This window comes from Magnolia sinica, chromosome 14, assembly GCF_029962835.1.
Source record: "Magnolia sinica isolate HGM2019 chromosome 14, MsV1, whole genome shotgun sequence".
Lineage (NCBI taxonomy): Eukaryota > Viridiplantae > Streptophyta > Magnoliopsida > Magnoliales > Magnoliaceae > Magnolia > Magnolia sinica.
In genome coordinates, this window is record NC_080586.1 from 56,421,645 (window position 1) to 56,447,545 (window position 25,901).

Consider the following 25,901-nt stretch of genomic DNA (forward strand, 5'->3'; position numbering starts at 1 on the left):
TGGGGTCCACCTAGATGGACCACAAAAATTTCAGACCCAAATCCATCTAAAAATCTCCAAGAGATCATGCCTTATGGGGCCATCCAATCCATACAACCCACATGCACATGGACGTCCAACCTAGTGGGCCTGGACGTCCCAAAATCTGATGGGTTTGGGATCTTTATGGCACATCAGTGGGCCACCATCATCAGTAGTAAAAAGAAAGAAGAATATATATATATATATATATATATATATATATATATATATATAGAGAGAGAGAGAGAGAGAGAGATCAATGGCCATAGGGGAGGATTCGGATACTATGAATCCTCCACCAACACAATCAACACCTTTCATCTTACATGCATGCATGCATAAGATCTCTACAAATCAAGAAATTTCTGAGGTGGGGATGCCATCCCCACCATACATTTATGGTCTAGTTGACCCAACAAATCCTAGATCAAAATGAGTCCATCATGATGGGTCCATGGAGGATGGCCCACCATGGCAACATGCATGCATCAAGTGGGCTCTTAGCCACACATCATGGAACTATGTAGGACCTCCACCATTAATTGGTGGGTCCTACATACTCCCAAACATGAGAAAAGAAATATGCAAGAAGAAAGGAAGGAAGAAGCTCCAAATACATCACCCACCTTCAAGATCACCCATCCTCTTCAAGCCATAGACTCCATAGCTCCAAAGGTGGGATTCTAATGGTGGTGATGGTGTTAGGAAGGCTAGATTGGGAGGGAGAAGAGGAGAAGGTTTTTGGATTTTGGAAGAAATGGTGGACGTTCCACCATGCAAGAGAGGGAGAGGGAGAGAAATGAGAGAGGAGAGAGAGGGAGGAGGGGTTGTAGGAGTGTAATGAGTAGTTTGGTAGAGAGAGCGCTAGCTAGGGAAGAGAGATTGCATGGGATAGAGAAAATATCTCATGATGAGTTCTAGAAAAGAGAAAAAGAGACTCATAATTAGTTTAGAGAAGAGGGACAATCATTGCTAGGCTATAGGCTAGACAATGAGTAGCTAGCATAGAAAAAGGTGCACTAGGGTGGGGCCTACATGGGGAAACGTGCAAGGGTCTAGGTGGGTCCCACATACATAATCAATGGCCCATATAATGCGTAACCTATAACTTAAGATGTATATATTGGATAGATGCACAAGACACGGCGTTGGAACCGTGGCGTCGATGCGGTTGCAACGGTGTAGGTTTCGGGTCGATCCGGTTCAAGAAAGCAAGATGAAAATTAAGGATGACCACAAACGGAATCCATAGGTCAAGGGTCGCCGGGATTCGACCGGTAGGACCGCGGGACCTAAAGGAACAAAATTGATACTCAGGTAGGGTCTTACAATAAGAGTGAGGAAGAGAGCTTAGCCTAGGTCCAGTCCTAACACTAGCCTCTTGAGCCAACCCAAGTTCAATTCAAGCCACTCGATACGATCTTTGCAACACTACCATTCACCCAACTATTTTCGAATCAAGCTTCATCTAGCCATAGCATTTGCATAGCGCAATATTCATCTCATCATTCAACACACCTTATACCAAATTAGCTCAAAAGTATGCTTTGAGGCTTGCTGATTTAATCGGACCCTTCCCAATAGAAAACATGTTAATTACTTCACATTTTGTCATAAGCATTGCACACATTCATATACAAGAACTAAATCCTAACCCTTAAGAACAAGCAAATCCTATGAAGTAGAGACTGTACATCTATACGGGCGAAGTGGGTGCCAAACACCTTTCCTCCTTGTAAAACCAAAGAGTCATCTTAGGGCAAAAAATCTTTAGATCTCTACCCTAATGTTTCTATAGGGTCTAATCCATTGTAGAGATGAATAAGTTATCTAGTGGTGACTCTGGTCAAACATAATCAATCAATCACAACACAAAGCCCTCGAAAGAGGCAACCAGTAAAAAATCAACCTTGAGTCGATTCTGGCCCAGGATCCCAATGTTCACAGTAAGAGATTAAGATAGCAGAAGATCTATCACTGGTTATGTTTTCTCTTTAGCTAGTAGTACGATTACTTAGATGTTAAGATTGCAGTCAATAGTGGCCTTGTCTGCTTTAGAAGCAAAGTACATGTAAACTATACAGACATACAAAAAAGGTATTTGGATGTAGTTGTTGCTATAAGAATTGAAATTCAAGCAAAAAGTGATGGTGATTCATTATGACAATCAGAGCGCCCTACACTCGGTTAAGAATATAGTATTTTATGCTCAAACTAAGCAAATAGATATTCGGTATTGCTTTGTTTGTGATGCAGTGGAAGAAGGACAAATCTCATTGCAGAAGATTCACACTAACGAAAATGTAGCGGCTATGCTGACGAAGCCTATAGCAAGATAAAAGTTTTGTGCATGACTTCTCTTGAGCTTGTTGTTACTTGGCAATTGGTAATGTTTTAGGCGGTTGTTATTGGGAGTATTTTTTGCACTATTAGAAAAAACTAGTCTTCAAGTGGGAAAACATTAAAGCATAATAACTTTTTCTTATGAAGAGAGAGGACTCTCTCTCTCTCTCTCTCTCTCTCTCTCTCTCTCTCCCTAAGCTCTTTCCTCATGTAAAGCATAGTTCCACTAAGTTTTGTTATATGCTCTCTCTTGTGGTCTATATATGGAAGAGCACTGGTAAAGAGAGGTACTTAATTCATTCATCATCTTTTTGGGTATTCCTTGGTGTGAAAAGTTCTTATACAGAGGAACATTAGGAGAGAGGTAAGCTTTATAGTTCTGATTTTTCTTATTTTAGTGAAGAAGAAAACTCTATGTCATTGCCTCGTAGATGGAGTCATATTAAACCACGTAAATTCATGTACCTCTTCTCTTATATTTTGTTTGGTCCTTTGGATTTTGTTTGACAATTTTCTTTTATGGTTTTGTTTTCCTTGCATGTATGGGTGTTTTTCTGCAACATTGTTGTTGTGAATGTGCATGTGTGCCACGAGTTGTCCAACTTAATAAGTAGTAGACCTCATCCCTTGGTGGGGTGAAAAGAAAGAAAAATTAGCCTTTTGCCTTAGAGGTCATGCAACATATTTGAAAGAGAAAAATGAGAAACTTGAAGAAAAAAAAAAAAAAAAGAAAGAAAGAAAGGAAATGCTTTTTTTAAAGAAGAAAAAGGTCAATAGCCTTTTACAAACAAAATCTTTATCTCTGGATTCGTGAAGTTCAATCCACAATGTTAGGTCCTTTTTTAGTTCTTTCTTCCATCCCAAATTAATGAGAAACTCATCTCTTGTGTTTACTTGTATCCAGCTTTGATAATGAATTTGTGTATCCAAAAGAGGTTTTTTTTTTTTTTTAAATACTCTAGTTCAAAGTAAAGAAGACTTGTATCCATCCAGTATTATACTATAATGGATTTTGCCAAAGTAGATCCTATGGTTTTCCCTTCATATGAAAGGGTATTTCTCATAAAAATCTTTATGTCTCTTGTACTCAACTTCTTTGATTGTTTGTTTGCTTGTGTTTGGAGTAATTATCATCCATTAATTTTTGTATTGTCACTTTGATTTGCACACAAACATAAACAGTTGGTTAATCCAAAACTTTGTGCCCCCAAGAATGTTTTTAATGATGGGAATTTAATACCTATTGTGTGGTCCACTTGTGATTTGGATCTGCCAATTTTTTGGACCATGCCCTAAAATGAGTTGGAAAAATGGATGGAACATGTGAATATACAACACATTCATCAAGGTCAAACCCACGGTCAGGGCTTCACCAAGCTATTACCCCTACCTCACCTAATCTGCACCCATCCATAAGGGTCTCCCCACTATGAAAGGTGGATGCTGGACACCCAAGAAATCAGGGGAATCCAATTATCAGGTAGGCTACCACGGTAACTTGGTGGGTGTTGGGTGGTTGTATGTTGTTTTTTTTTTTTTTTGTTTTGGGTGTGGCACATCTAATGATTGGATTGCCCTGATTTTTAGGCAATCAAATTGTTGTAATTCCAGGCCACAACAAACGCGAGTTAACCTTATATATTAGAGAGTCGGATCTAATACCACTATTAATCTTGTGCTTTGCAAAAGCATGTTCAATGAAGATAGAACAATCAAAATAGAAACAACCAATCAAAGTGGACACCAACGCATATTTTTTTATGTGGAAAACCCTCATGGGAAAAAACCATGGCACAAAGCAACAGAGATCTCCACTTTAATCAAAACCTTAGAGTTAGACCACTCACCTCACCTTCTTTGACTACAGAACCACCCGATTCTCCCTTGCAATGCGCACCTTAGGAAAACCCTAGACCTTGAAAAAATTCTTTCCTAAACTCTTACAAGTGTAGAAAACCCTCTCACTTACAAAACCCTAGCCCCCTGAGAGAAAACACCGGTCTTGAATAAGACCTAATCAAAATAGGGCTTAAATACCCCGATTTGCTCAAAACTACATAACTACATCAGTCCATTAGTCTGATCGTCGGCGACTGTTAGTTAGACCAAGAGGGTCCTCGGTCAGACTGACAGAGATTTGCTCTAATCTGACTAAGAAATTCCTGAACTCTGTTGGTCAAACTGACAGATTCCTACTCTGTCTCCGAAACTATATAGAATTTAAAGCATCTGCATAACAATCTCTACCTTGACTTGTATTTTGCCAAGTCACCCTGAAGATCTCCCATGCTAGCTTCCACCTTGAGCATAGATCATTCCTTACATCCTCCACCTGGAATGCAACTTCATCTGCACCCTTGTGCAAAGGTGCCTAATCTCATCATTGATTGGTGGGATTGATCAAGCCCAAGCAGTGCTTGAACTTGTCCATGGTCACCGGCTTCATCAACATGTCTACGGCATTCTCGTCCATGTGGACCTTCTAAAACTGAATTTCTTCCAAAGCAATGAGTTCTCGATATATGCTTGGTTCTCGCATGATAACTTGATTCAACGCTAGATGGATAGCACTCTGACTATCACAATGCAATCGAATTGTCTCTTGCTTCAGTCGGACTTCACCAATCAAACCCTTCAACCATAATGCCTCTTTTGATGCCTCCGTCGCTGCCATATATTCCGTCTCTGTTGCAGACAATGCTATAGTAGACTGTACCGTAGATCTCTAGCATATCAGTCCACTTACTAATGTGAAAACATATCCTATAGTGGACCTTCTTTGTCCACATCTCCTACATAATCCTCATACACATAGCCTACAACTCCACCTGAAGCTCCATGTCTCCCGAACATGATCCTAGTGTTGACTATACCCTTGAGATATATGAGAATCCACTTAATTGTATTCCAATGCTCTTTTCTCATATTCGCTATATATCTGTTGACCACGTTAATTGCCTATGAGATATCTAGCCTTGTGCAAACAATCGCATACATGAGACTCCCCACTGCACTCACGTACGACACCCGTGATATGTCTGAAATCTCTTCTTTTGTGCTTGGACATGACCTAATTGATAACTTAAAGTGACCTACTAGAGGCGTGCTAACTGGCTTAGCTCCTTCCATGTCGAACCTCTCTAGCACCTTCTATACATATCCCTTCTGAGATGGCTAAAACTTCCTAGACTCTTTGTCTTTATGAATCTCCATGCCTAGGATTTTATTCGCATTGCCCAAATCCTTCATATTAAACTCCTTTCTTAACAGAGACTTAAGTAATAGTATCTCCTTCTTGTCCTTTGCAGTAATCAGCAAGTCATTAACATATGGCATCAACAGAATGCAGAAGCCATCCTCAAGTACCTTGTAATATACGTAACAATCATAGTCACATCTGATATAACTAATCTCCAACATGTAGGAATTGAACTACTTACACCACTGCCTAGGAGATTTCTCCAGCCCATACAATAACTTCTTCAACCTACACACATGATCTTCCTTACCAAGCACCTCAAATTCTTTTAGCTAATTCATGTAAACAACTTCCTCCAAGTTCCCATGAAGGAATGCCATTTTCACATCATTTGTTGCAATTCCAAATTGGATTTTGCTACCATAGCCAGTAGCACCATGATTGACATATGTTTCACAATCAGAGAAAAAACTTCATTATAATCTACTCTTTCCCTCTGCGAGTATCATTTTTCTACAAGCCGTACCTTGAACTTTTTGCCCTCTTTTTATGTGAATGCTTCATTCTTTCTGAGCACACATTTGCACCCTATAGCCCCCTGAACTTTTGGAAGTTCTACCAACTCTCATGTCTAATTCCTGTGTAGAGATCTATCTCATTCGCCATGACCAACATCCATTTGTCACCATCCTTTTCGGACTTAGCCTGTTAAAAGGTGGAGGGATCTCCACTCTCTATGAACAATGCGAAAGAAACCATTTCCCCAAACCCATATCAAACTGGGGCTCTAATGATTTATCTCTCTCTATCTATAGCTATATTATCCTAGGTATCCTCCTGATTGTTTTAATCAGTTTCTTGGTCTTTCTGAATTTCACCTTCAATAACCGGCTCAACTGGCTCCACTTGCACCAACAATCTCTATGCCTCACTATATGTTTTTCGATTTCTCTGTAGCATCCTTGTTGGCCTTCAACATAAATTCCTCATCAAAGATGATATCTCTACTAATGATCACCTTCTCAGAATTTATATCCAAAAGTTTGTAACCCTTAACACCTTTCTCATAACCGATAAAGATGCACTTTTCAGATTTGGGATCCAATTTCATCCTCTACCCACTCTACACGTGGACATATGTTGGACACCTGAAGATTCTCATCCCTAAGTAATCCCTTGTCCAGAGTTCCTCATTAACTTTGAAGTCCAACGATATAGCTGATAAATGATTCATAATATAGCATGTCATGTTAATCACTTCTATCTACAAGCTTTTAGGCAGTCCTACATGTAACAGCATACTTCTCACCCTCTGTAACAGAGTTTTGTTTATCCCCTGTCACCTCATTCTACTGTGGGGTCTTTGGAGTTGAGAAGTGCCTTGTGATGCCTTGCTCCTCGCAGAATTTCATGAATTTCGCTTCTCTGTACTCTATGCTATTATCTAACCTGAGACACTTAACCTGTCTCCTGGTTTGCTTCTCTATTTTCACATTCCATTCATTAAACTTGGCGAATACCTCATATTTGTGCCTTAAGAAGTAGACCTAAACCTTCCTTTAGTAATCATCTATGAAGCTCACAAAGTATCGTGGTCCTCTCTTAAACAGTACTGTCACTGGCCCCATACATCAGAATGTATGTAATCGAGCACCCCCATTGCTAGCATATATAACAGACTTGAACCTTATCATGCACTGCTTCTTATAGATGCAATGCTCACATAAATCCACCTTGCACACCTTAACTCTCTTCAACAGTTTTCATTTATAGAGTTTCATCAAGCTACTCTTGCTCATATGCCCTAGCCGTATATGTCATAGATTAGTGTCATATGTGTCAGGTTCTGCAGGTGAGGTGGTAGCAACCTCACCTGTAAACATGCTCCCATCCAACTTGTACAAATTTGTCGTCTTATGTCCCTTCGTTAACACCATTGCACCTCTGGTAACCTTGATTACACTGTTAAATGTAGTAAATGTGCGCACATTCGTATCTAGAATGCCCAAGGATATCGAGTTCCTCATATTTGGGACATGCTTAACATCACCTAGAATTTGTACAACTCCATCAAATATTCTTATCTTGATGGTCTCTATTCCGATGGCCTTACATACAACATCGTTCCCCATTAGAACACTCCCACAATCATAGGACTTGTAGGTATCGAATTAAGTCTTATTTGGGCACATGATACGAACATCCCGAATCAAGTATCCATGTATCTATAAGATGACTCATACCTGATGAGATCGAGAGAAGGACTCCTTCTAAGCTTTCTTGCCGATAAGCCCGTGTTTCTTTTATTCTTTCTTTTTAGGTCTTCCTTCCGTTTCTGACAATCTCTCTTGAAGTGCCCCCTTCACACCATAGTAGAAGCATCCGTCCTTGGCCTTTGATTTTGATATAGAAATTTTCTTCTTGTCAGACTGAGATCACTCCACGGATCTCCCACATCCTTGACCCCCTTTCCTAACTAATCCTTCTGGCTGAGAATCCTCATTACATGTCATTCATAGTCCATAAAGTTGTTTCTTCACAAACAACTTGTTCGTAAGGGACTTCACCATGTATAGATATTCTAGTTTCCTCCACATATCCGGGACTGATTCCTCATCTAGAACGTTGTACATGATTTCATCCGATATACAAAGACAGATGATGCCCATAGGCTTCTCCTTGAGTTTGCTCCAGTTGCCACGTCTTCTCTAGTTTAGTCTCCAATAACGCATTACTAAACCTTTGTGATACTAGAATATCATTAACATTCCACTAACATAAACCGAAATTGTTATTCCCGTCGAATTTCTGGATATCGAACTTCAACCCTGACATATTCGTTGAATCACTGAGCATCCTTAACCTTACGCTTTGATATCACTTTGTTGTAATTCTGAGCCACAACAAACCTGTATTAAGCTTAAATATTAGAAACTCGGATCTAATACCATTGTTAATCTTATGCTTTGCGGAAGTACGTTTAATGAAGATCAAACGATAAAAATAAAAACAACCGATCAAATCAAACACAAACACACGATTTTTTTTACATAGAAAACCCTTGCAGGAAAAATTATGGCATAAAGCAACAAAGATCTCCATTATAATCAAAACCTTAAAGTTATACTACTCATCTTCTTCTATTACAGAAGCACCCTGATCTCCCCTTGCAATGCGCACCCTAGAAAAACTCTAACCCTTGAGAAAATCCCTTCCTAAGCCTTTACAAGTGTAGAAAACCCGAGGTCTTGGTATCGATCCCTAGTAGGGGTGGCTAACAGTGATGTGTGAACTAACAGTGGGGTCTCCTAACAAGCTAACAGGAAAAAAAAAAAAAAAAGTGTAGAAAACCCTCTGACTTTGCAAAACTCTAGACCTTTGAGAGATAACACCCATCTTGAACAAACCCTAATCGAAACAAGGCTTAAATACTCCAATTTGCACAAAAATGTGTAAGTGCATTGATCCGTTGGTCTGACCGTCGGCAACTGTTGGTCGGACCAATAGAGCTTTGCTCTACTACTAAGAAATTCTTGAACTATGCCTGTTGGACCGATAGAATCTTGCTTTGTCTCCCAGACTATGCAGAATCCAAGGCATCGGCACAACACAAATGATCATGGTAGGGCACGCTTAATGCATGGGTTGGATGGCTTGATTTTAGTTTTCTATTCGTACAAGTGTGGCCCATGTATCATTTATCCAATTGTTGGATATGATGTGCCTCACCATGGATGTTCCACACACCAAAAATCCCCAAAAATTACGATTCCACCTATATGACATCTGACCTTTCTTTGGTGCATGTTAACCGTTGCAGCACATCTAACCTGTTTGGTGAAATGGTTAGTGCGCACTCCTACGTATTCACGATTAATCGATATAGCAGGTTCCATTGACAATCTTGATAAATTTTCAACTAAATCCAGATCATCCAAATCATCAAACCCATTCTTAATCAGTGAATTATCCTGAACATTTACTTACCCATTGAATTTAATACTCTTAACCAACCATTTAATGGCTACCAAAAGTAATATGAAATACTTGGATTCACATATGCTATTTCCAACCACCTGACTATTATCCACTACACTTTGCCAGAGTAGAAAAGTTTTCCTCCAATCCATCAAGAGATCCTACTTCCAACTTTGGAAGACCTCAAACAACTAAAAAAAAAATCTCCCGCATTGTACTTGTTTATTTTAATCAACCTATATAGACTATCAAATAGCACGTGTGATAGTTTTGTGCACTCATTTCCAATCCCAAGCCCTGATAGAGGAGGTATGCGTCATGTTAGCAGCTGGCATGAAACATCTTCCATAACTTTGAAATCCCGATAATTGGGGTAACAGGATTCATGCAGCTGACTGCAATTAGTTAGATAAAGGTTAGATGATGATGATGATATGAATCCCCCACATGTGCTGGGCAACAAATGAACAAATGTCTACTGGTTCGCCTCTTTCCAACAAGAAACAAAAATGTGTGGAAGGGCCACATTTCCTACTTGTCTTTGAAGATTGTCCAAAGTGAGAATCTGGCTCAAGGACAGTCCATGAAAAAGTTAGCACCAAAAGGCAACCTAGAAAACCTGGTACTTCAGTACAGTCAGAGGTAGGAGTCGAGGAGAATGAAGAGAGAAAATACAAGCAGCGAAATACATGTGGAAAATCGTATGAGGTTGACCTTATCAGAGCTTCCCATAAGATCGAGCTCTATGGGCCCCACCATGGGGCGTGTTGGACATCCACACTGCATTTGCTGCATCCCTTAGGTCATGGATATTCCAAAAATCAGCCATATCTGGAACTCAACTGGGCCATACCATCTGAAACCATATGAAATTGTGCCTAAAACAAATAAAACCACTTGGTAGGGCCCACCTGAGTTTTTGATACAGCTAAAACTTAGTGTGACCTCTCATTCAGGTGGGACACACAATGGATGGGCTGTATGTCTAACCACCTCCCAATGGCCCTATAAATGATCACGAAGGTTTCAATGGGTGAGTATCTACTCTTAACTGTAGCTCGCCAAGACAAGCAACGCTAATAAAGGTTCGCTAAAAGAGAGACTTTTGATACTCTGATCTTGTGATATATAATACGCAGGCACTTAGAAATTACTATGTAACTCCATATATGGAGTTCAAGTAATCAAATTAAAAACGTCCAAACAGCCGTTCTGAGTTTAGATGCATCGTTAATAAAAAAATTTACGGATCATCTGATTGTGAGATTGATGACGGTTTAAAATAAAAAAACAACTAATAGCATTGCTTAGCGCGATAGCGGGTTCTACTTTAGCACGTTTAATTTAACTTTACATGTGCCACATGTACAATTTCTGCCTGCCTGCATACCAATTGTCATATTCTAGCAGAGTATCAAATAACCACCCAAAAGTTAAAAACCCAACCAATTTCCCCCCAATTGCTCATTATATTTCTCTGGCTTGTTACTTGAGCCGGTTGAAAGCCTAGCGTGTGCGCATTACTCTCTCTCTCTCTCTCTTTTGACATAATCGTGCTTCGCAGGGTGGTATTTGTGGTCTCACTCTTTCCCCGCCGAAAGGTCCCTATGAAGCTTTTCAAAGCAACCTTCGTTGGGATTTTGGTGAGTGCCATGAACGGTTCAGTTGTCCATCTCTAGTCTCATTCTTAGAAGCATGTGTATCTTGTTGGAAGTCTCATAGCGATTCAGCTGATTTTCAAGTAAACAGTGGTATTTTTCAGTTAGAAAAAGGGATTTCAACTTGTCCTTGCCCACTTACACAGTCAGTAAAAGTGCACAATATATGCATTGTAGTATCATCTCTGGGTTCTTGCAAAACCATAATTTCTAGATGAATTGAATCAATTGTAAGAGATAAATGTCAAGAAGACAATGTACTGAGAACACGATCCTGCACTTCCCTTTTGGTACCAACAGCAAGTATTAACGAGAGTACAAGCAAATATATGCATCATGGAAGTACAATATACACACTTTGTTTCTAAGGAAATGAAAATGAAATACAGCCAACCAGAGATTGGTCGGTGATAGTTCAGACCAAAGGAGAGAGATGTCCATATCTAAATGAGAAAGAATCCAAATAAGACTATAGAGACCCACTAACTGCAGGACAAGCATCTCCCAAAGCCTATAAAGCATTTGAAGGACTCTACAATCAAACTGAGGGGGAAAATACAAGGTGAGAAAACAGTAATACAGTGATATAGGTGCCACCCAGGGTGCCTCAGCAACAGCGATACAATTCCCTAGTCATATGACTGGCAGATGCGGGTGAAAAACCCAGGTCGATCCTTACTCGTGAACCTTCAAGTACTGCAGCAAGCAGATTTCTCTGGAGCTGTGCCAGAACCCTTAACTGGATCTGGCTTACTGATCTTGATTGTTTGTGGCTACATAAGATGAAAATATGTTTTAACTTGCAAAACCCCCATTGTACCAGAACAAGTTCAAAAAGCATAACATACACCTTCGGGGAAATGTGTAGGCTTGGAAAGTGTGAATCTTCATCCTACTATTTCCATGCATGAGCGATCCAAGCCGTCTTTTCATAGGACCCACTGAGTATGTGCTGTGGCCTGAATGTTAGCCTAGCATGGGCATCATCAGGTGGGTCACTGTGTAAGGAAAAATGGACGGAAAGAAAAAAGTGACCAGTGCCTGCATCAAAGAAAACATAAGGCCCTCGGCCCTCCTGATGACCAGACCAGTTGACTGCCACAGCACATACATACTGAGGCAACCTAACAAACAGCTCAGATTTCATGAACTTGTGCCAAGGGTAGGATTGTGAATCCAACCCTGCAAGGTATTCAAAAAGGTTACGTAATGGTAATGGTGGGACTCATTACACAATATAGAGCTGTAATGCCCAATCTGGAAGAAAGACTGGCTGGTAACAGGCCTGCATCAGCCTTAACGACCTTTATGGGGCCGTAATGGGCCAATACAGGGCAAAACAGTAGCAATGGATTTTTTTTTTCCTTCAAAAAATTAGACAGTTACAGGGCTGTAACATCCATACAGCCAGCCGTTACCATTACTGAATACCATGCTTATAGCAGGGCCATACCTCAGCTTTGGAGTCACTCTCAGCAAGCCTTTGCTTTATGTCTCTAGCAATGGAAAAGAAAACCTGCTCCACGTTGAAGTTTGTTTTCGCACTCTGTAGACAAAAGGGGTGGATCATAATATCATTGCAACAGTGGAGAGATGAGAATGGGATCTGTGAGAGCATATGTCAATTCAACTCACCGTCTCAAAGAACGTAATGCCATATTCATCAGCTAGTGCCTGGCCCCGTGACGTCGGCACAGCCTGTAGAATAAGTCAACTAATATCATGAGCACATCATCTAAAAGGAAAGCAATGAGATAATTCGAACAGAGCTTACCCTCTTACTCTCATCCATATCTGCCTTGTTGCCCACTAATATTTTGTTAACATTGTCAGATGCATGTTGCTCAATGTTACGGATCCAGTTCCGAATGTCTACACATTTTCAATGAGTTCACACAACTAATTATTGCATTTGAAATTTGAAAATCTAGAAAATTTTAAAACAGAGAGAATAAAGAACAAAAGAAGATGTGGATACTGTTGAAAGAAGACTCGTCCGTGACATCATACACTAGAAGAATGCCCATGGCTCCCCTGTAATAAGCTACATGGGAAATAATGAACTGAATAAAAAAAGATGAATGGGAAAACATAAAAATAGTCAAGATCATAAGACAATAAAGTTTGATTTAAAAGTGAAAAAAGTGTCGTGGAAGAGGGTTATTACACAATGCTCACTCCAGTAGGTGAACTTCACCTATGTATTCGGTTTTTACGAGCATGGCCCATGGTTCAGTAATCCAAAATACTGGTCAAAACCGTACATGGCCACTGCACCAAAAATTTACAAGATTGCAAAATGTAACACTTTGGTGGTGATATGATTGATGGTCCTTTTTGGGATAATTTCACGGTACACATTCAATCAAGCAAAGGCCAAAGATTTAACAGCTAAGATCTTCCAGTCTGGGGGCCTAGGTGCATGGGCCATCAACATCAGGGCCCAAGTTTGCACAGTTCACTTGGGCATTCAATTTTTACAAACAGGGCCCATCGATCAGGAATCCAAACAACTGATATGCTGGACCAAACAATAGATGGCCACAGCACCAAAATTCCCCATGATGGCAAAACATTAACCCTTCATTTGGTGGCCAGACACTATGCTTAATGGGGAAATAAAGTGATGGTGCTACCTTCCAAAAAAAAAGTGATGTTCTTCTTTTTATTAGCATGATGGTCCACATCAGTCGAGAAGGCCAAAGATTCAATGCCTAGGATCTTCTAGTCTGGGAGACTTTTGGTGCATGGGTCATCTACATCAGGCCCCATCACATCAACTGTTTTGGATCACTTAACCCCAATAGCACTAGTGAAAGTGTAATATTCTCAAATAGAGTGCTGTATATATATATATATATATATATATATATATATATATATATATAGAGAGAGAGAGAGAGAGAGAGAGAGAGAGAGAGAGTTCAGAAACTCCTGCTACTGAACCAATCTTTTCTATTATTTTTCTTTCTTTCTTAAATGTCATAAAATTACCTGTGGTAATAGTACGGAAACGTTCTTGACCAGCTGTATCCCATATTTGCAGTTTAATACGCTTCCCATCAAGCTCGATGGTCCTAATCTTGAAGTCGATCCTAATAAAGGGATCATCCAAACTTTAGAAAGCAGAATGATATACTACCAGGCACTCCAAATCAAATGTTTAGATTACACACCCTATTGTGGTAATGAAACTAGTAGTAAAAGAATCATCGGAGAAACGCAACAGCAGGCAACTCTTTCCAACACCTGCAGAGTTGAACTAAAATATTACAAATAAATTGACAAGAGAAAACAGGTGTAATAAAAAGAAAGTTCATCCTTGTAACATCTTAAGATCACACAGTTTGCTTGATAAGCCAAGAGTCAATGCAAACCTGAAGAAGAACAACAAAGCAGGGCTTTAACCGACCGCAGTTATAAAGACCAAAAATTGAAAAGATGGGTACACCAAGCACCCAATCAAAGAAGATTAAAAAGAACTTCTATTTTAATATGAAGCTCAAACGGTTAAAACAATGCAGCAATGGTAAAACAGTTGAAAGGGGCTTATAGAAAGTAACAGCATGAAAGAAATAACTAGGTAAACTCCAGTCTGCAAGCATTGATCCAAAGCAAATAGGCATCATGGATTAATAACATGTAGACTTGCGACTCTCGTCGCATCTATTAGCACTTCCTCCAGATCTCAGTCTGGACCTAATAGTCCAGAAAATTCCTCTTTTACAGTCAACTTCATCTACTTAGTCTGGGTATACACCATCCAATTGGCATTAAGTTGCCTATATTTATTTAGCATTTTGCCAAACTTTATCAAGGTTCCTCTGTTTCCGAAAATTGCAGGGGTGAGAAGCAAAGAAAGGGCTCAACAAGATTTCCAATTTCGATGAAATATATTAGGATTGATAGGGTTCAACGAAATCTATTCACAAACACAATGGTGGTGATTGCCTTGACCCCCACAAAGGGGGAAAAAATTGGTCAGTAACCCAATGGATGCCATACTTTTTCTCCGTCACGATGAGCGAAAATGTAATGTGATGGACTAGAAAGATGTGATATGGACTGGAAAGAAAGATATGGATTAGGATGTCGAAATATCATCTTATATGGATTAGGTGGCAGCGGATGAAAGCTTGATTTGTTTGTAATGGAGCTTCTCGAATTTGTCTATATGCTGATCATTATTGGTGTAGAAACATAAGTCTACATCCGTCATCAATGGAGTTTAGTCCCACCTTCAAGTGACGCATGGCATGGTGGGATCCACGTGGTCAATATTTTTGAGTTCCATTGACCGTTAGGTCTGATGCCATCTTCTGGATTGTGTTTGCCATCTTCTGGATTATGTACTTAGCTCGTTATCGGATGAATCTGAAAGAGCATGATGAACTATAACAAGTGAATGATTTATTGCAAAAGGGTTTACTATGGGAGAGCTGGTATCCATATGCCATTTGTACACTTTCAACACCGAAAAAAGACCGTGGCTGGAGAACAAGCATGGATAGTAGGGCCATAGATAAGATAACTATAAAGTATCAGTTCCCATTCCAGGCTTGGATGACAGGCTCAATATGTTAGCCAGGTCGAGAATCTCTTGTAAGATTGACTTGCATAGCGGGTGTCACCAAATACACATAAGACTAAGCGATGTATGAAAAACTACTTTTAAATAAACAAGTGGCCATACAAGTGGTTGGTTATGCTCTTTGGGTTGTCAAATGATACAATTAAATTTATGAGGTTGACGAATCAAGTACTATTGACTCTTCGTGGGGAATTTGTTTTCGTGTATTTTGACGGCATTCTCATTTATAGCACAAGCGAGGAGCATGAGCAACATTTGCGAGATGTGGTAATTGTATTGCAAAGGGAGTTGTATGCGAATCTCATAGAGTGCAACTTTATAACCAATAGCCTTGTTTTCTTATGCTATTTGGTTAGTGGAGATGGGTAGGCCTGACCCAATGGTTAACTGGACCCAACCTGACAATACATGGAGCAAGTCTAGGTCCAAAAGTTCAAATTGAATCACTAAATGGGCCGGGTCTTAGACCTTTTAAAATCAACCCAACCTGAATTTGGTTTTTAGAGGGGTCCAATTTGGGCCATCCTAAAATGGACCCAACCCAAGCCCAGACCCAACCAAGATCTAGAAAAAAGTAGTTAATTAATGTGAGAATAGGGAAGTCTAAGCATTTGGTTGATTAATTATTACTAATACTACCCAAGGCAAGTGGAAGACTAGGAATTGTATAAGATCCAACAATCAATAAACCCAACCATAGGTAGGTATGTGCAAAATCCCGGAACATCACTTCTAGGAAGACGTCAAAATCTTGATCACTTGTCGGAAAAGGTCGGGACGTTGGGTGGGGTGGCAATGGGAAAGACAGATTGGGATATGTTGTAGCAGGATCTATGAAACTAAAGTGGTTGTACAGTTCCACTTTTGATAACTGGATTTTGATCCCTGGATATAGATCTGGTAAGTTGGAAATTGAAATGGGCATTTTGGGTTTTGGAAACCTCCTTTTGGAGGACCATGTGCTCTTGAATCTCATCTGATTTAAACCTTGATACAACTAACATAGTTGGAACATTATTTGCATGAAAACCCACTTGAAATGGGCATTTTGGATTTTGGAAACTTCCTTTTGGAGGACCATCTGCTCTGGAATCTCATCTGATTTAAACCTTGATACAACTAAGGTAGTTGGAATATTATTTGCATGAAAACCCACTTGTAACTTTTATAACTGACCCATGAGATAAATGGGTGGGGTTTGGGTCCTATACCTAGGCCCAAGCCATTAAATAAATGGGTTGGCTTTTTTTACTTGGACCCGACCCAGACGCAGCCTGAATTTTGATGGGTAGGGTTTGGGGCATGAGTTCCAACCCAATTATTAAATCAGCTGGGTCTGAGGCTGCCCTCAAGCCAATCCCATCCAACCCATTTGCACCCTTAAAGATGGGACTCATGTAGATAAGAGAAAGGCAAAAGCTATACTCAAGTGGCCTACATCTAAAATTATTAGTGATGTACAAAGTTTCCGTGAATTGGCTACATTTTATCACTGATTCATGTGAAATTTTAGCATGATCGCGGCTCATGCAAGTTAATGCTTAGATGGGCAACAATTTGCGCAGACAAAAAAACCAAATATATAGATTTCAAACCACCCAAAAGATGTCTGAATCATCAGTTTTGGCAGTAGCGGACTTTGAAAAGATATGTTTATTAATGTGGAAAATATACATCTGATTGGTTTATTTTGGATGAATTGGAATTGGCGGAGATGGTGGCATCTGTACACAAGAATCCACATCTGCCCAAAAATACTTCTCTGTGACTTTCCGAATGACATTATTGATGATTCAACAATGATTTATTCAGCCAGACCCAGGGCACTAGAAGACGCTTGTGTATTAGATAAAGAGAACAAATGGGTGAGAAAGGATAGTAAATATGATATATCTACTTTCATTCATCATGACCCTACTGGAGGGGGAAAAACCATTGCGCTTGTTCAAGAAGCTGGGAAACCATAAATAGTGTTGTCGAGGCAATAGAAGTTGTGTTGAAATATGCCTTCGATATGACTAACAAGAATTTATTGCAAATTAGTTTCAAATTTATTACACACATGATATTGGGGTGAGATTACAAGTGAAAAGAAAAAATGCCAAATTATTATCATATAGGGGAGAAGTGCTAGAGTATGATGGAGAGAATGTGTTGAATATATCAGAAATTCTTTGCCTTAAAATTGGTGAATGACTATCTAATAAGGTGAGAAGGAAATTTGGTATGTAAGTCTTGTATCCTTGAACTGATTATTTACCCTCTTCATCTTAACCAATAATGACGATGTATTTGTAGTTTGCTGATTCTTACATCTTCTTACTCATTCATGAGCACCCCTCCCCCCCAAACTAAGGGAAAGTAGTTAGGCACTACTTCATGTGATGTGTCAATGTCAATGCAGGTTACACCTTTGTTTTATGATGTTTATATGTTTATCTCTTGTTTTCCCACATTAATATGACCTATGTAACAACTAAATTAAAGGATTTTGTTAAGCAAGTAATTAAATTTGTCAATAAGAGCATTCCTCGAGAGCTGTTTAATCATCATCACCATCTACATCCCAATTAACTGGGGTTGGCTATGAATCATGTTCTGCCGTTCCATCTATCAAGGGCCATACCTACAATACAATCATAGGTCACAAAGTCTTTTCTTACTACATCCAACCACGTCCTTTTGGCCTATTGAACCCAAACATGTCCTCAAAAGAGTTCCCTAAACCAGCTTGTTATTTCATCCCTTCACCACAAACCTTGCAATCCATCTCACCAAGCATGTCAAGATTAAAATTACATATTATTATGGTAATCTAGATCCCAAGGTTTTCATTGATTGGCTAAAGTCGATGGAGAAGAAGCCATCAAGCTGCGTTTTGCTACTCCTAAAACTTAAAGCGCAGCCCAAGCCTGGCTGTCGAAGAAAACTTGCAACATCGTGGCTTCCATCTAGGAGCTCCCCACACTGCAGTAAGGCAATCTGATTGTGTAGGAATATGCATAGTGTTATTCTGAATTGGTTATCCATTGCCACCTAACAAAGATGGGAAAGCAACAAGTGTCGCGTTATTACAATGGACTACAGTTAGATATTCAAAGAGAACTGGTCAACATTGTGAGCGAAGCATAGCAGATGGTCTGAAAAGTGCAGGAGTAGAAGTTAGTGGCAAAACACACTAGCCCTCAAGTTGAGGGCAACACACTCGACCACCATACTGCTAGTGGCTCCATAGCACGTTCGCAACCAATTGCTCCCCACAATAATTTTCATTAGGGATTACAAAATTGGTAAAATTCCACCTTTAACACTCCCGGTCCCAATAAGCGGGTGAATCCTCTTTCCCAAGACGTTGACACAAAGGGAAAGTCTATTGTGCCAACAAAAGGGAGGTCAATCAACACTTGTTTCAAGTGTGGTGGTCACAAACATTATGCAATAGAGTATTCCCCCTTGCAATCTCCAATTTTGCATTATACAAGAGATAAATGGTTCAAAAAGGACTTTGTTGAAGACAGAGGAAGGTGAACATGAAAGTGATCCGAAAGGTGAGGATCCGGAACCTGAGGAAGGCATAGATGGCCTTAAGGAAACTAAGTTATCGTTGGTGGTTAAGAGGATTCTAACGGCACCAAAAAGGAGGCCCAAGAAGACTGGTTGAGAATCAACATCTTCCATACATAAGTATCATGTGGTGGTACGGTTGTTGAGGCCATTTTGTCGAAGACAACAGTATAAAGGTAGCCTTGTAAAGCATAGTGGACAGGTTAAAGCTAAAGACTCAAAAGCATACTAAGCCATATAAGATTTCATGGGTGAATGACACATTCATTCCCGTGATTGAGCAGTACTTAGTGAACTTCTCCTTTAGTCATTACAAAAAATCACTTTGGTTTGACATCATTCCAATGAAAGTCACATATATGTTGTTGGGGTGCCCATGGATACACAATAGAGATGTGATTTATGAAGGTCACAAGAACATGTACAACTTAATGTGCAAAGGAAAGATCACCACTCTCAAACCTATGAGAGATGACAAACCCAAAGAGGCAAAGTTGACTTCCACAATATTCAGTGTAGCTTGATTCGTAGAGGAAAGTCAAGAACAAGAAATCATGTATGCTCTGGTAGGATGTGAATCCAACATTGATCCAACTAGTGAAGTTTCTACCCAACTGCCTGAGATTCAAAACATTATGTCCCAAGTTCAGAATTTGATCCCTAACGAACCACTACTGAGCTTCCACCCATATGTGACAAAAAGCACACGATTGATTTAGTACCCGAAGTGCCATTACCAAATCTCCCAACATATTGAATGAACTCAGCATAGCATGCATAGCTTCATCGATAGTTGAAGGAATTGCTAGCCAAGGGTTTCATTCATGAAAGCCTTAGTTGTTTGTTGCACTAGCATTGTTGATGGCATAGAAAGATTGCAATTGACAAGTGTGTGTTGATAGCCACACCATCAACAAGACAATGATAAAGTACTGTTTTCCAATTCCACGAATAAGTGACATGATGGATATGATGGCAAATGCTACAATCTTTTCGAAGATCAATTTGCGAAGTGGGTATCACTAGATAAGAATTGATCATGAGGATAAATGGAAGATTACTTTTAAAACAAATGATAGATTGTATCAGTGGCCAGTCATGCCTTTTAGCTTGACAACTGCACCTAGTACATTCATGGCGATGATGAGTGCAAATTTATGGCCATTCATAGGCAAGTTCATCGTTTCGTACTTCTACGACATCTTCATCTACAGTTGTTCACGAGAAGATAATTTGATCCATCTTTGCAAGTGATGAAAGTATACGCCATGAGAAACTCCACATCAATTTAAAGAAGTGTATCTTCATAAATCCCTACATGGTCTTTCTAGGGTTCGTCGTGTTAGTGGAAGGCATGAGGGTTGATCCTTAAAAGAAAAGGCTATTATTTTGGGTTAGCAATATTTTATTGAAGGTTTATCCAGAACTTTAGTTCCATCATGGTGCCCATTACTGAATGTACAAGCCTACAATGGCTGGTACTTTTGAGTGGACGAAAGCAGCAATAAAGGCATTTAAAGAAATCAAGCGAAAAATGATGGAAGCTCTAGTGCTTATGCTTTCTAATTTTGTGAAGATATAATACAAGGGTGCCTACGATGCATCCCACGAAGGCATAATTGGCGTCTTCAGTTAGGAAGAACATGCCTTCTTCAGTGAACTCAACAAGGCACAAAATAAGTATTCTACATACGACACGGAGTTTTAAGTTGTTGTAAAGGCTTAAAACCATGGCATCATCACCTCATTCAACGGGAGTTTGTGTTATATTCCAATCATGAAGCATTGCATTATTTGAATTCCCTGAATAAATTTAGCGCATAACATGCAAAGTGGAGTGCTTACATTCAATCTGAAACACTAGGCTGTCATAGAAAATAAGGAAGTAGGTGCCCTCAGCCAAAATTCATCTCCATTTTTTGGTTCAAGGAATTTAAAAAAGATTGTGCAGCAAATGATGATTTTATGAAGGTATTTTCAACACTCTCCACAAGTGTAAGTACCGAGTGCCCACGATATAATCTGCGGGATGGGTACTTATTCCATGATATGAGGTTGCGTCTTCCTAAAAGCTCCTTGTGAGAGTTTGTGATAGGAGAGCTTCATATGGTTGGCCTCGGTGGTCACTTTAGGATTGAAAAAAGATCAACCCTTATCGAGGACCGTTTCTACTTGTCAGGTTTAAAGAAATATATTGGAATTGCCATTCAACAATGTTGAGTATGTTAGCTAGGTAAAGATAGCAAGCAGAAGACCAGTCTTTTTATTCCACTGCCTATGCCAAAGGCTCCCTGAGAAGACATTAGCATGGATTTCATTCTGGGATTACCGAACATGGCTATGGCTCTATATATGTCGTAGTTAACAAGTTTTCTAAGATGGCCCATTACATCCCTTGTAATAAGACATTAGATACATGCTAATATTTTCTTCAAGGAGGTGATTCGTCTACATGTGTTCCCAAGACAATTGAATCTTATTATTGATAGCGGACAACCGGCCAATACACCAAAAGCTCCAGAGCTGCTGGGGGAGTACCAATTTATTCCTATATTCTGGCTCTCCTAGGCAAAGTCAGGCGAGTCCTTCCCGTGGGCAACCGCCGCGTCACACGGGTCGCCAAATCACACGATCTCACAATGGGTCCCACCTCGTGGCCATCATGCATCTCACACGCCCCACCTCGTGGGTCACCCCATCCCTAGTGTGGAGATACGATGCATCCTTGGAGTCGCACCAAGATGCATCTGCATCATCCACCCACATCGACGATGAGACTCGATCCCTGGGATTCCGCTCTGATACCACTTTGATAGCAGACAACCAGCCAATACACCAAAAGCTCCAGAGTTGTTGGAGTACTGATTTATCCCTATATTCTGGCTCTCCTAAGCAAACCCAAGCGAGTCCTCCCTGTGGGCGACCCCTACGTTGCACAGGTCCCCGAATCACACGGTCCCACAATGGGTCCCACCTCGTGGCCATCCTGCATCTCACAGGCCCCACTTCATGGGCCACCCCACCCCAGTGCGGAGATATGGTGCATCCTTAGAGTTGCACCAAGATGCCCCAGCGTCATCCACCTACATCGGTGAGGAGACTCAATCCCTAAGCTTCTGCTCTAATACCACTTTGATAGCAGACAGCCGGTCAATACACTAAAAGCCCCAGAGTTGTTGGAGTACTGATTTATCCCTATATTCTGGCTATCCCAGGCAAACCCAAGCGAGTCCTCACTATGGGCAACCCCGCATCGCACAGGTCCCCGAATCACACGGTCTCACAATGGGTCCTACCTCGTGGCCATCCCGCATCTCACAGGCCCCACCTCGTTGGCCACCCAACCCCCAGTGTGGAGATACGGTGAATCCTTGGAGTCACACCAAGATGCGCCCACATCAATTATATGATAAGTTTATGAGCTACTTTTGATGAACTCCGTGGTCTAAAACGGGAACTAAATTAGAATTCTCAAGTGCTTGTCATCCGCAAACAGATGAACAGACCAAGGTCGACAATCGCATTCTTGGGAATCTTCTTCGATGTTTGGTTGGTGATCGAATCAATTCATGAGATCATAAGTTGATCGAGCTTCAACCCACAACGAAGACCAACCCATTTTTCGATGTGGAAGACTTTATAGTTTATTTTGGATATCATTAAGACGAGAGCACGACATAATGAACTAACAAGATAACCCGAGGTACCATGCTAGTTTAAAGAAATTATTGAAGACATGTTGGACGATCAGATAGTTTCTACACATTAAGGAGGGTATCAAAAGTCTCTCGTCAAGTGGAGGGACTAATCGAGATCTGACAACACATGGATCTCAGCTTGCAATTTCAAGCACATCAACCATGAGCTCTATGAGTACATTGTCATTAACAGTGTTTAAAATATCAGTATTGCATTACATATCGCATTCTTGGGATACGGATACGTATCAATTATCGCATGGGATATATCAATTGTATCACATAATGTACCGATGTTATTGGAAACACTGGGAAATTGGTCGAATTTTTCAATGAAACTTCAGTGATTGTTAAAAAAAGAAATCAATACACACTTATAAATCAAAATATTAAAAAAAAAAAAAAACAAGTGCACATAATAGGTTTTCTTTATATGGAGTCCTATTTATGCGTTGTCTAACTGAATTGATGCAAGTATATTCAAAGTTTATTCATATAATTTATAAATATAAGAAAACGTGTGGAAACACAAGCAATACATTCAAAAACGAAAAAAGAATCGCTAGATTAGGTTACATAAATGTTTGAATTTATGATTGGACACAAAGATTGCAACTGATTTGCGAGAAATTGAGAAATTTTGATTTTTTTTTTTTTCAATTTTCAACAACTCGGCCCATCTCCTCCAAATCTCGAAATCGAAGCTCTAAATCTATGATTTTTCATACAAAATATGAAGAAAAAAAATTCATGGATTTATAACAATTTGACACTGATTTAACATGATTTATAGGCCAAAAAAAAAAGGATTGAAAATCAAAAATGCTCGTTGGATCAAACATGTGGGATATATCACATTACTTGTGCATTTTGTATCGCATAGGTGGGATATAAGATATATTGTGGGATATATCGGCCAATATTGTCGATATTTAAAACACTGGTCGTTAACTCAACAGAGCCAAGTTTTTCCAAGCCAAGTGGAATTGATACAATCGCGTCATATCCCACATGTATACACTCCACACATGAGCAGGAGAAAAGGCCCCATTGCCTTTTTCAACTTATTCTAATTTCCTTTATCTCATATCTCAATGTTAGGAAAAATATCTCCATGTAGGAAATAAGTATTATTAGGTTTTCACGTTTAAGGGTTCTTTATTTTAGGAATCTTGGCTAACAAAGAATTCTATTTTTAGATTTCTTAGATTATGCTAGAGATTTTCTCAAGGAGGAAACCTTGTAAACACTCATTAAAAATAACGCAGAGGCCCTGAGACTAAGTCGAATGATATTTTATGTGAGCAAGTTCTCTTGTTTCTCTACAGTAGTGGGTTGAGGGGGAAGTAGTGAACTTTAGTATAAGACAAGACTGTTGAGCTTGCTCACCGTTTCTTGCATCTTTCTCTTGTGTGATTTGAACTTTCAATTGGTACGTTGAACTTCATTATAATTAGTTTCTTCCTTGATCTAGTTGTATTAGTTTGGGTGTTTGGATTGCAAATTGCAAGCCAAATATATCAGATTTCCCTGAATTCCCCTTCTCCTTTCTTTCCCTGCTTGCGTGATTGAGGGACCATCAGTAGTTATTCAATCCATCGATCCCATATGCCATCAGTGGCCCACCTGATCAACGGTTCCAATTACCCTATGAGCATGCCGCACGCTGGCCACCCTAGCGAACCTCATGATTTGATGATCCGAGAAGAATAGAGAAACACGATAAGAATGATAGAATTCTCACTTAAATAATCAAATGGAAGAGAAAAGAAAAGACGATTCTCCGTCAAAATCAATAAAAATTGGGAAAAAAAAATAATAAGAAAGACTTGCCGCTATCTCCGATCAACAGAAGCTTTATGAGATAATCGTAATCGGCCCGAGCTCGCGAAGGGGCCGCTGCCATATCTTGTTCGTTGCTTTTCGATCAAACGGAAGCTGTTACCTGTTGGAGAAGGAGACTCCTCTCTCTCCGTTTCGATCTAACCCCAAACCCAGCTCTGACTCCAGTTAATTCCTTCTCTTTGCAGGGAAGAGTTCGTTTTGCCTCTGTCAAGACGAATAGGTCGCTAGCCACTGGGGCCCACTTGCTGCGTTCCAATGATCGGAACCGTCCATGTTGAGTAGTCTATGATATACAGACAATTACAGGAATTATACACCGAACGGATTACTTCTACCATCCGTATCTATAGATTAATTTAGAACAATGACCAGAGCATTTTGAATGGCTTGCATTCAACTCTAAAAATCATAGGTTAAGATCTTCACTGATGTGTGATTATCGAGTAATAGCTTATTTATGGTAGTACAGAGAATATAGACGGTTCAAATCATTGGACCATCTCATCATTTTGGCCCCAGTGCATGGCGACACACGCTTGGAATCAGTCGCAACATAGACAAAATAACTTCAGGACGACGACTCGGGTGTACTCGCTGGCGCGAAGGAATCGGGTGTTGGGGTACACGGTACTACAACGGACACGTGTGACCGATCCAGAACATGCATAAGGTAGCGAATATTGTAGATGGGACCCGTTCATCAGATGGGCCTTGCTTGTTTGAGAAGATTGAATGGCTGAAAGAAATTACAACGGTCCATATTCAATGGTCGACCAGTGGCCTACCTGACAACTGGACTCGTCTGATTTTGGTCCAGGGCTGCTGATCACGAGGCCTACCAGATGAGTGGCATGGCACCTGCTTGTGTTACCACGTGCGCCGCGACCTTCACTGTCCATCTCATGCGAGCAGTCATTATTGCTTTCGCTGTGAGGAGTTGTTTGCTTAGCTGAGCGAGTATCAAGATCCATGCGCACGCAAAATATATATATATATATATATAT

The 25,901-nt window shown here is 40.0% G+C and overlaps 1 protein-coding gene across 1 annotated transcript; it reads right to left on the minus strand.

The window, feature by feature from the left end:
- Window positions 1-11,457: 11,457 nt before the first annotated feature.
- Window positions 11,458-25,091, minus strand: LOC131225760 (ras-related protein RABE1c-like). The gene is made up of 8 exons (XM_058221348.1): window positions 24,886-25,091; window positions 14,376-14,448; window positions 14,194-14,294; window positions 13,178-13,243; window positions 12,974-13,071; window positions 12,835-12,897; window positions 12,653-12,745; window positions 11,458-11,972 (listed from the first exon to the last, which is right to left on the minus strand). The coding sequence occupies exons 1-8, from the start codon at window positions 24,956-24,958 to the stop codon at window positions 11,889-11,891; spliced, it is 651 nt and encodes a 216-aa protein (XP_058077331.1). The 5' UTR covers window positions 24,959-25,091; the 3' UTR covers window positions 11,458-11,888.
- Window positions 25,092-25,901: the final 810 nt, after the last annotated feature.

Coding starts and splice junctions, on each gene's coding strand:
- LOC131225760 (XM_058221348.1), bottom strand. CDS start 24,958: ATGGCAGCGGCCCCTTCGCGAGCTCGGGCCGATTACGATTATCTCATA. Junction 13,072..13,177: donor GGACGAGTCTTCTTTCAACA/GTATCCACATCT, acceptor GAAAATGTGTAG/ACATTCGGAACTGGATCCGT. Junction 12,746..12,834: donor GCATTACGTTCTTTGAGACG/GTGAGTTGAATT, acceptor TTTTGTCTACAG/AGTGCGAAAACAAACTTCAA.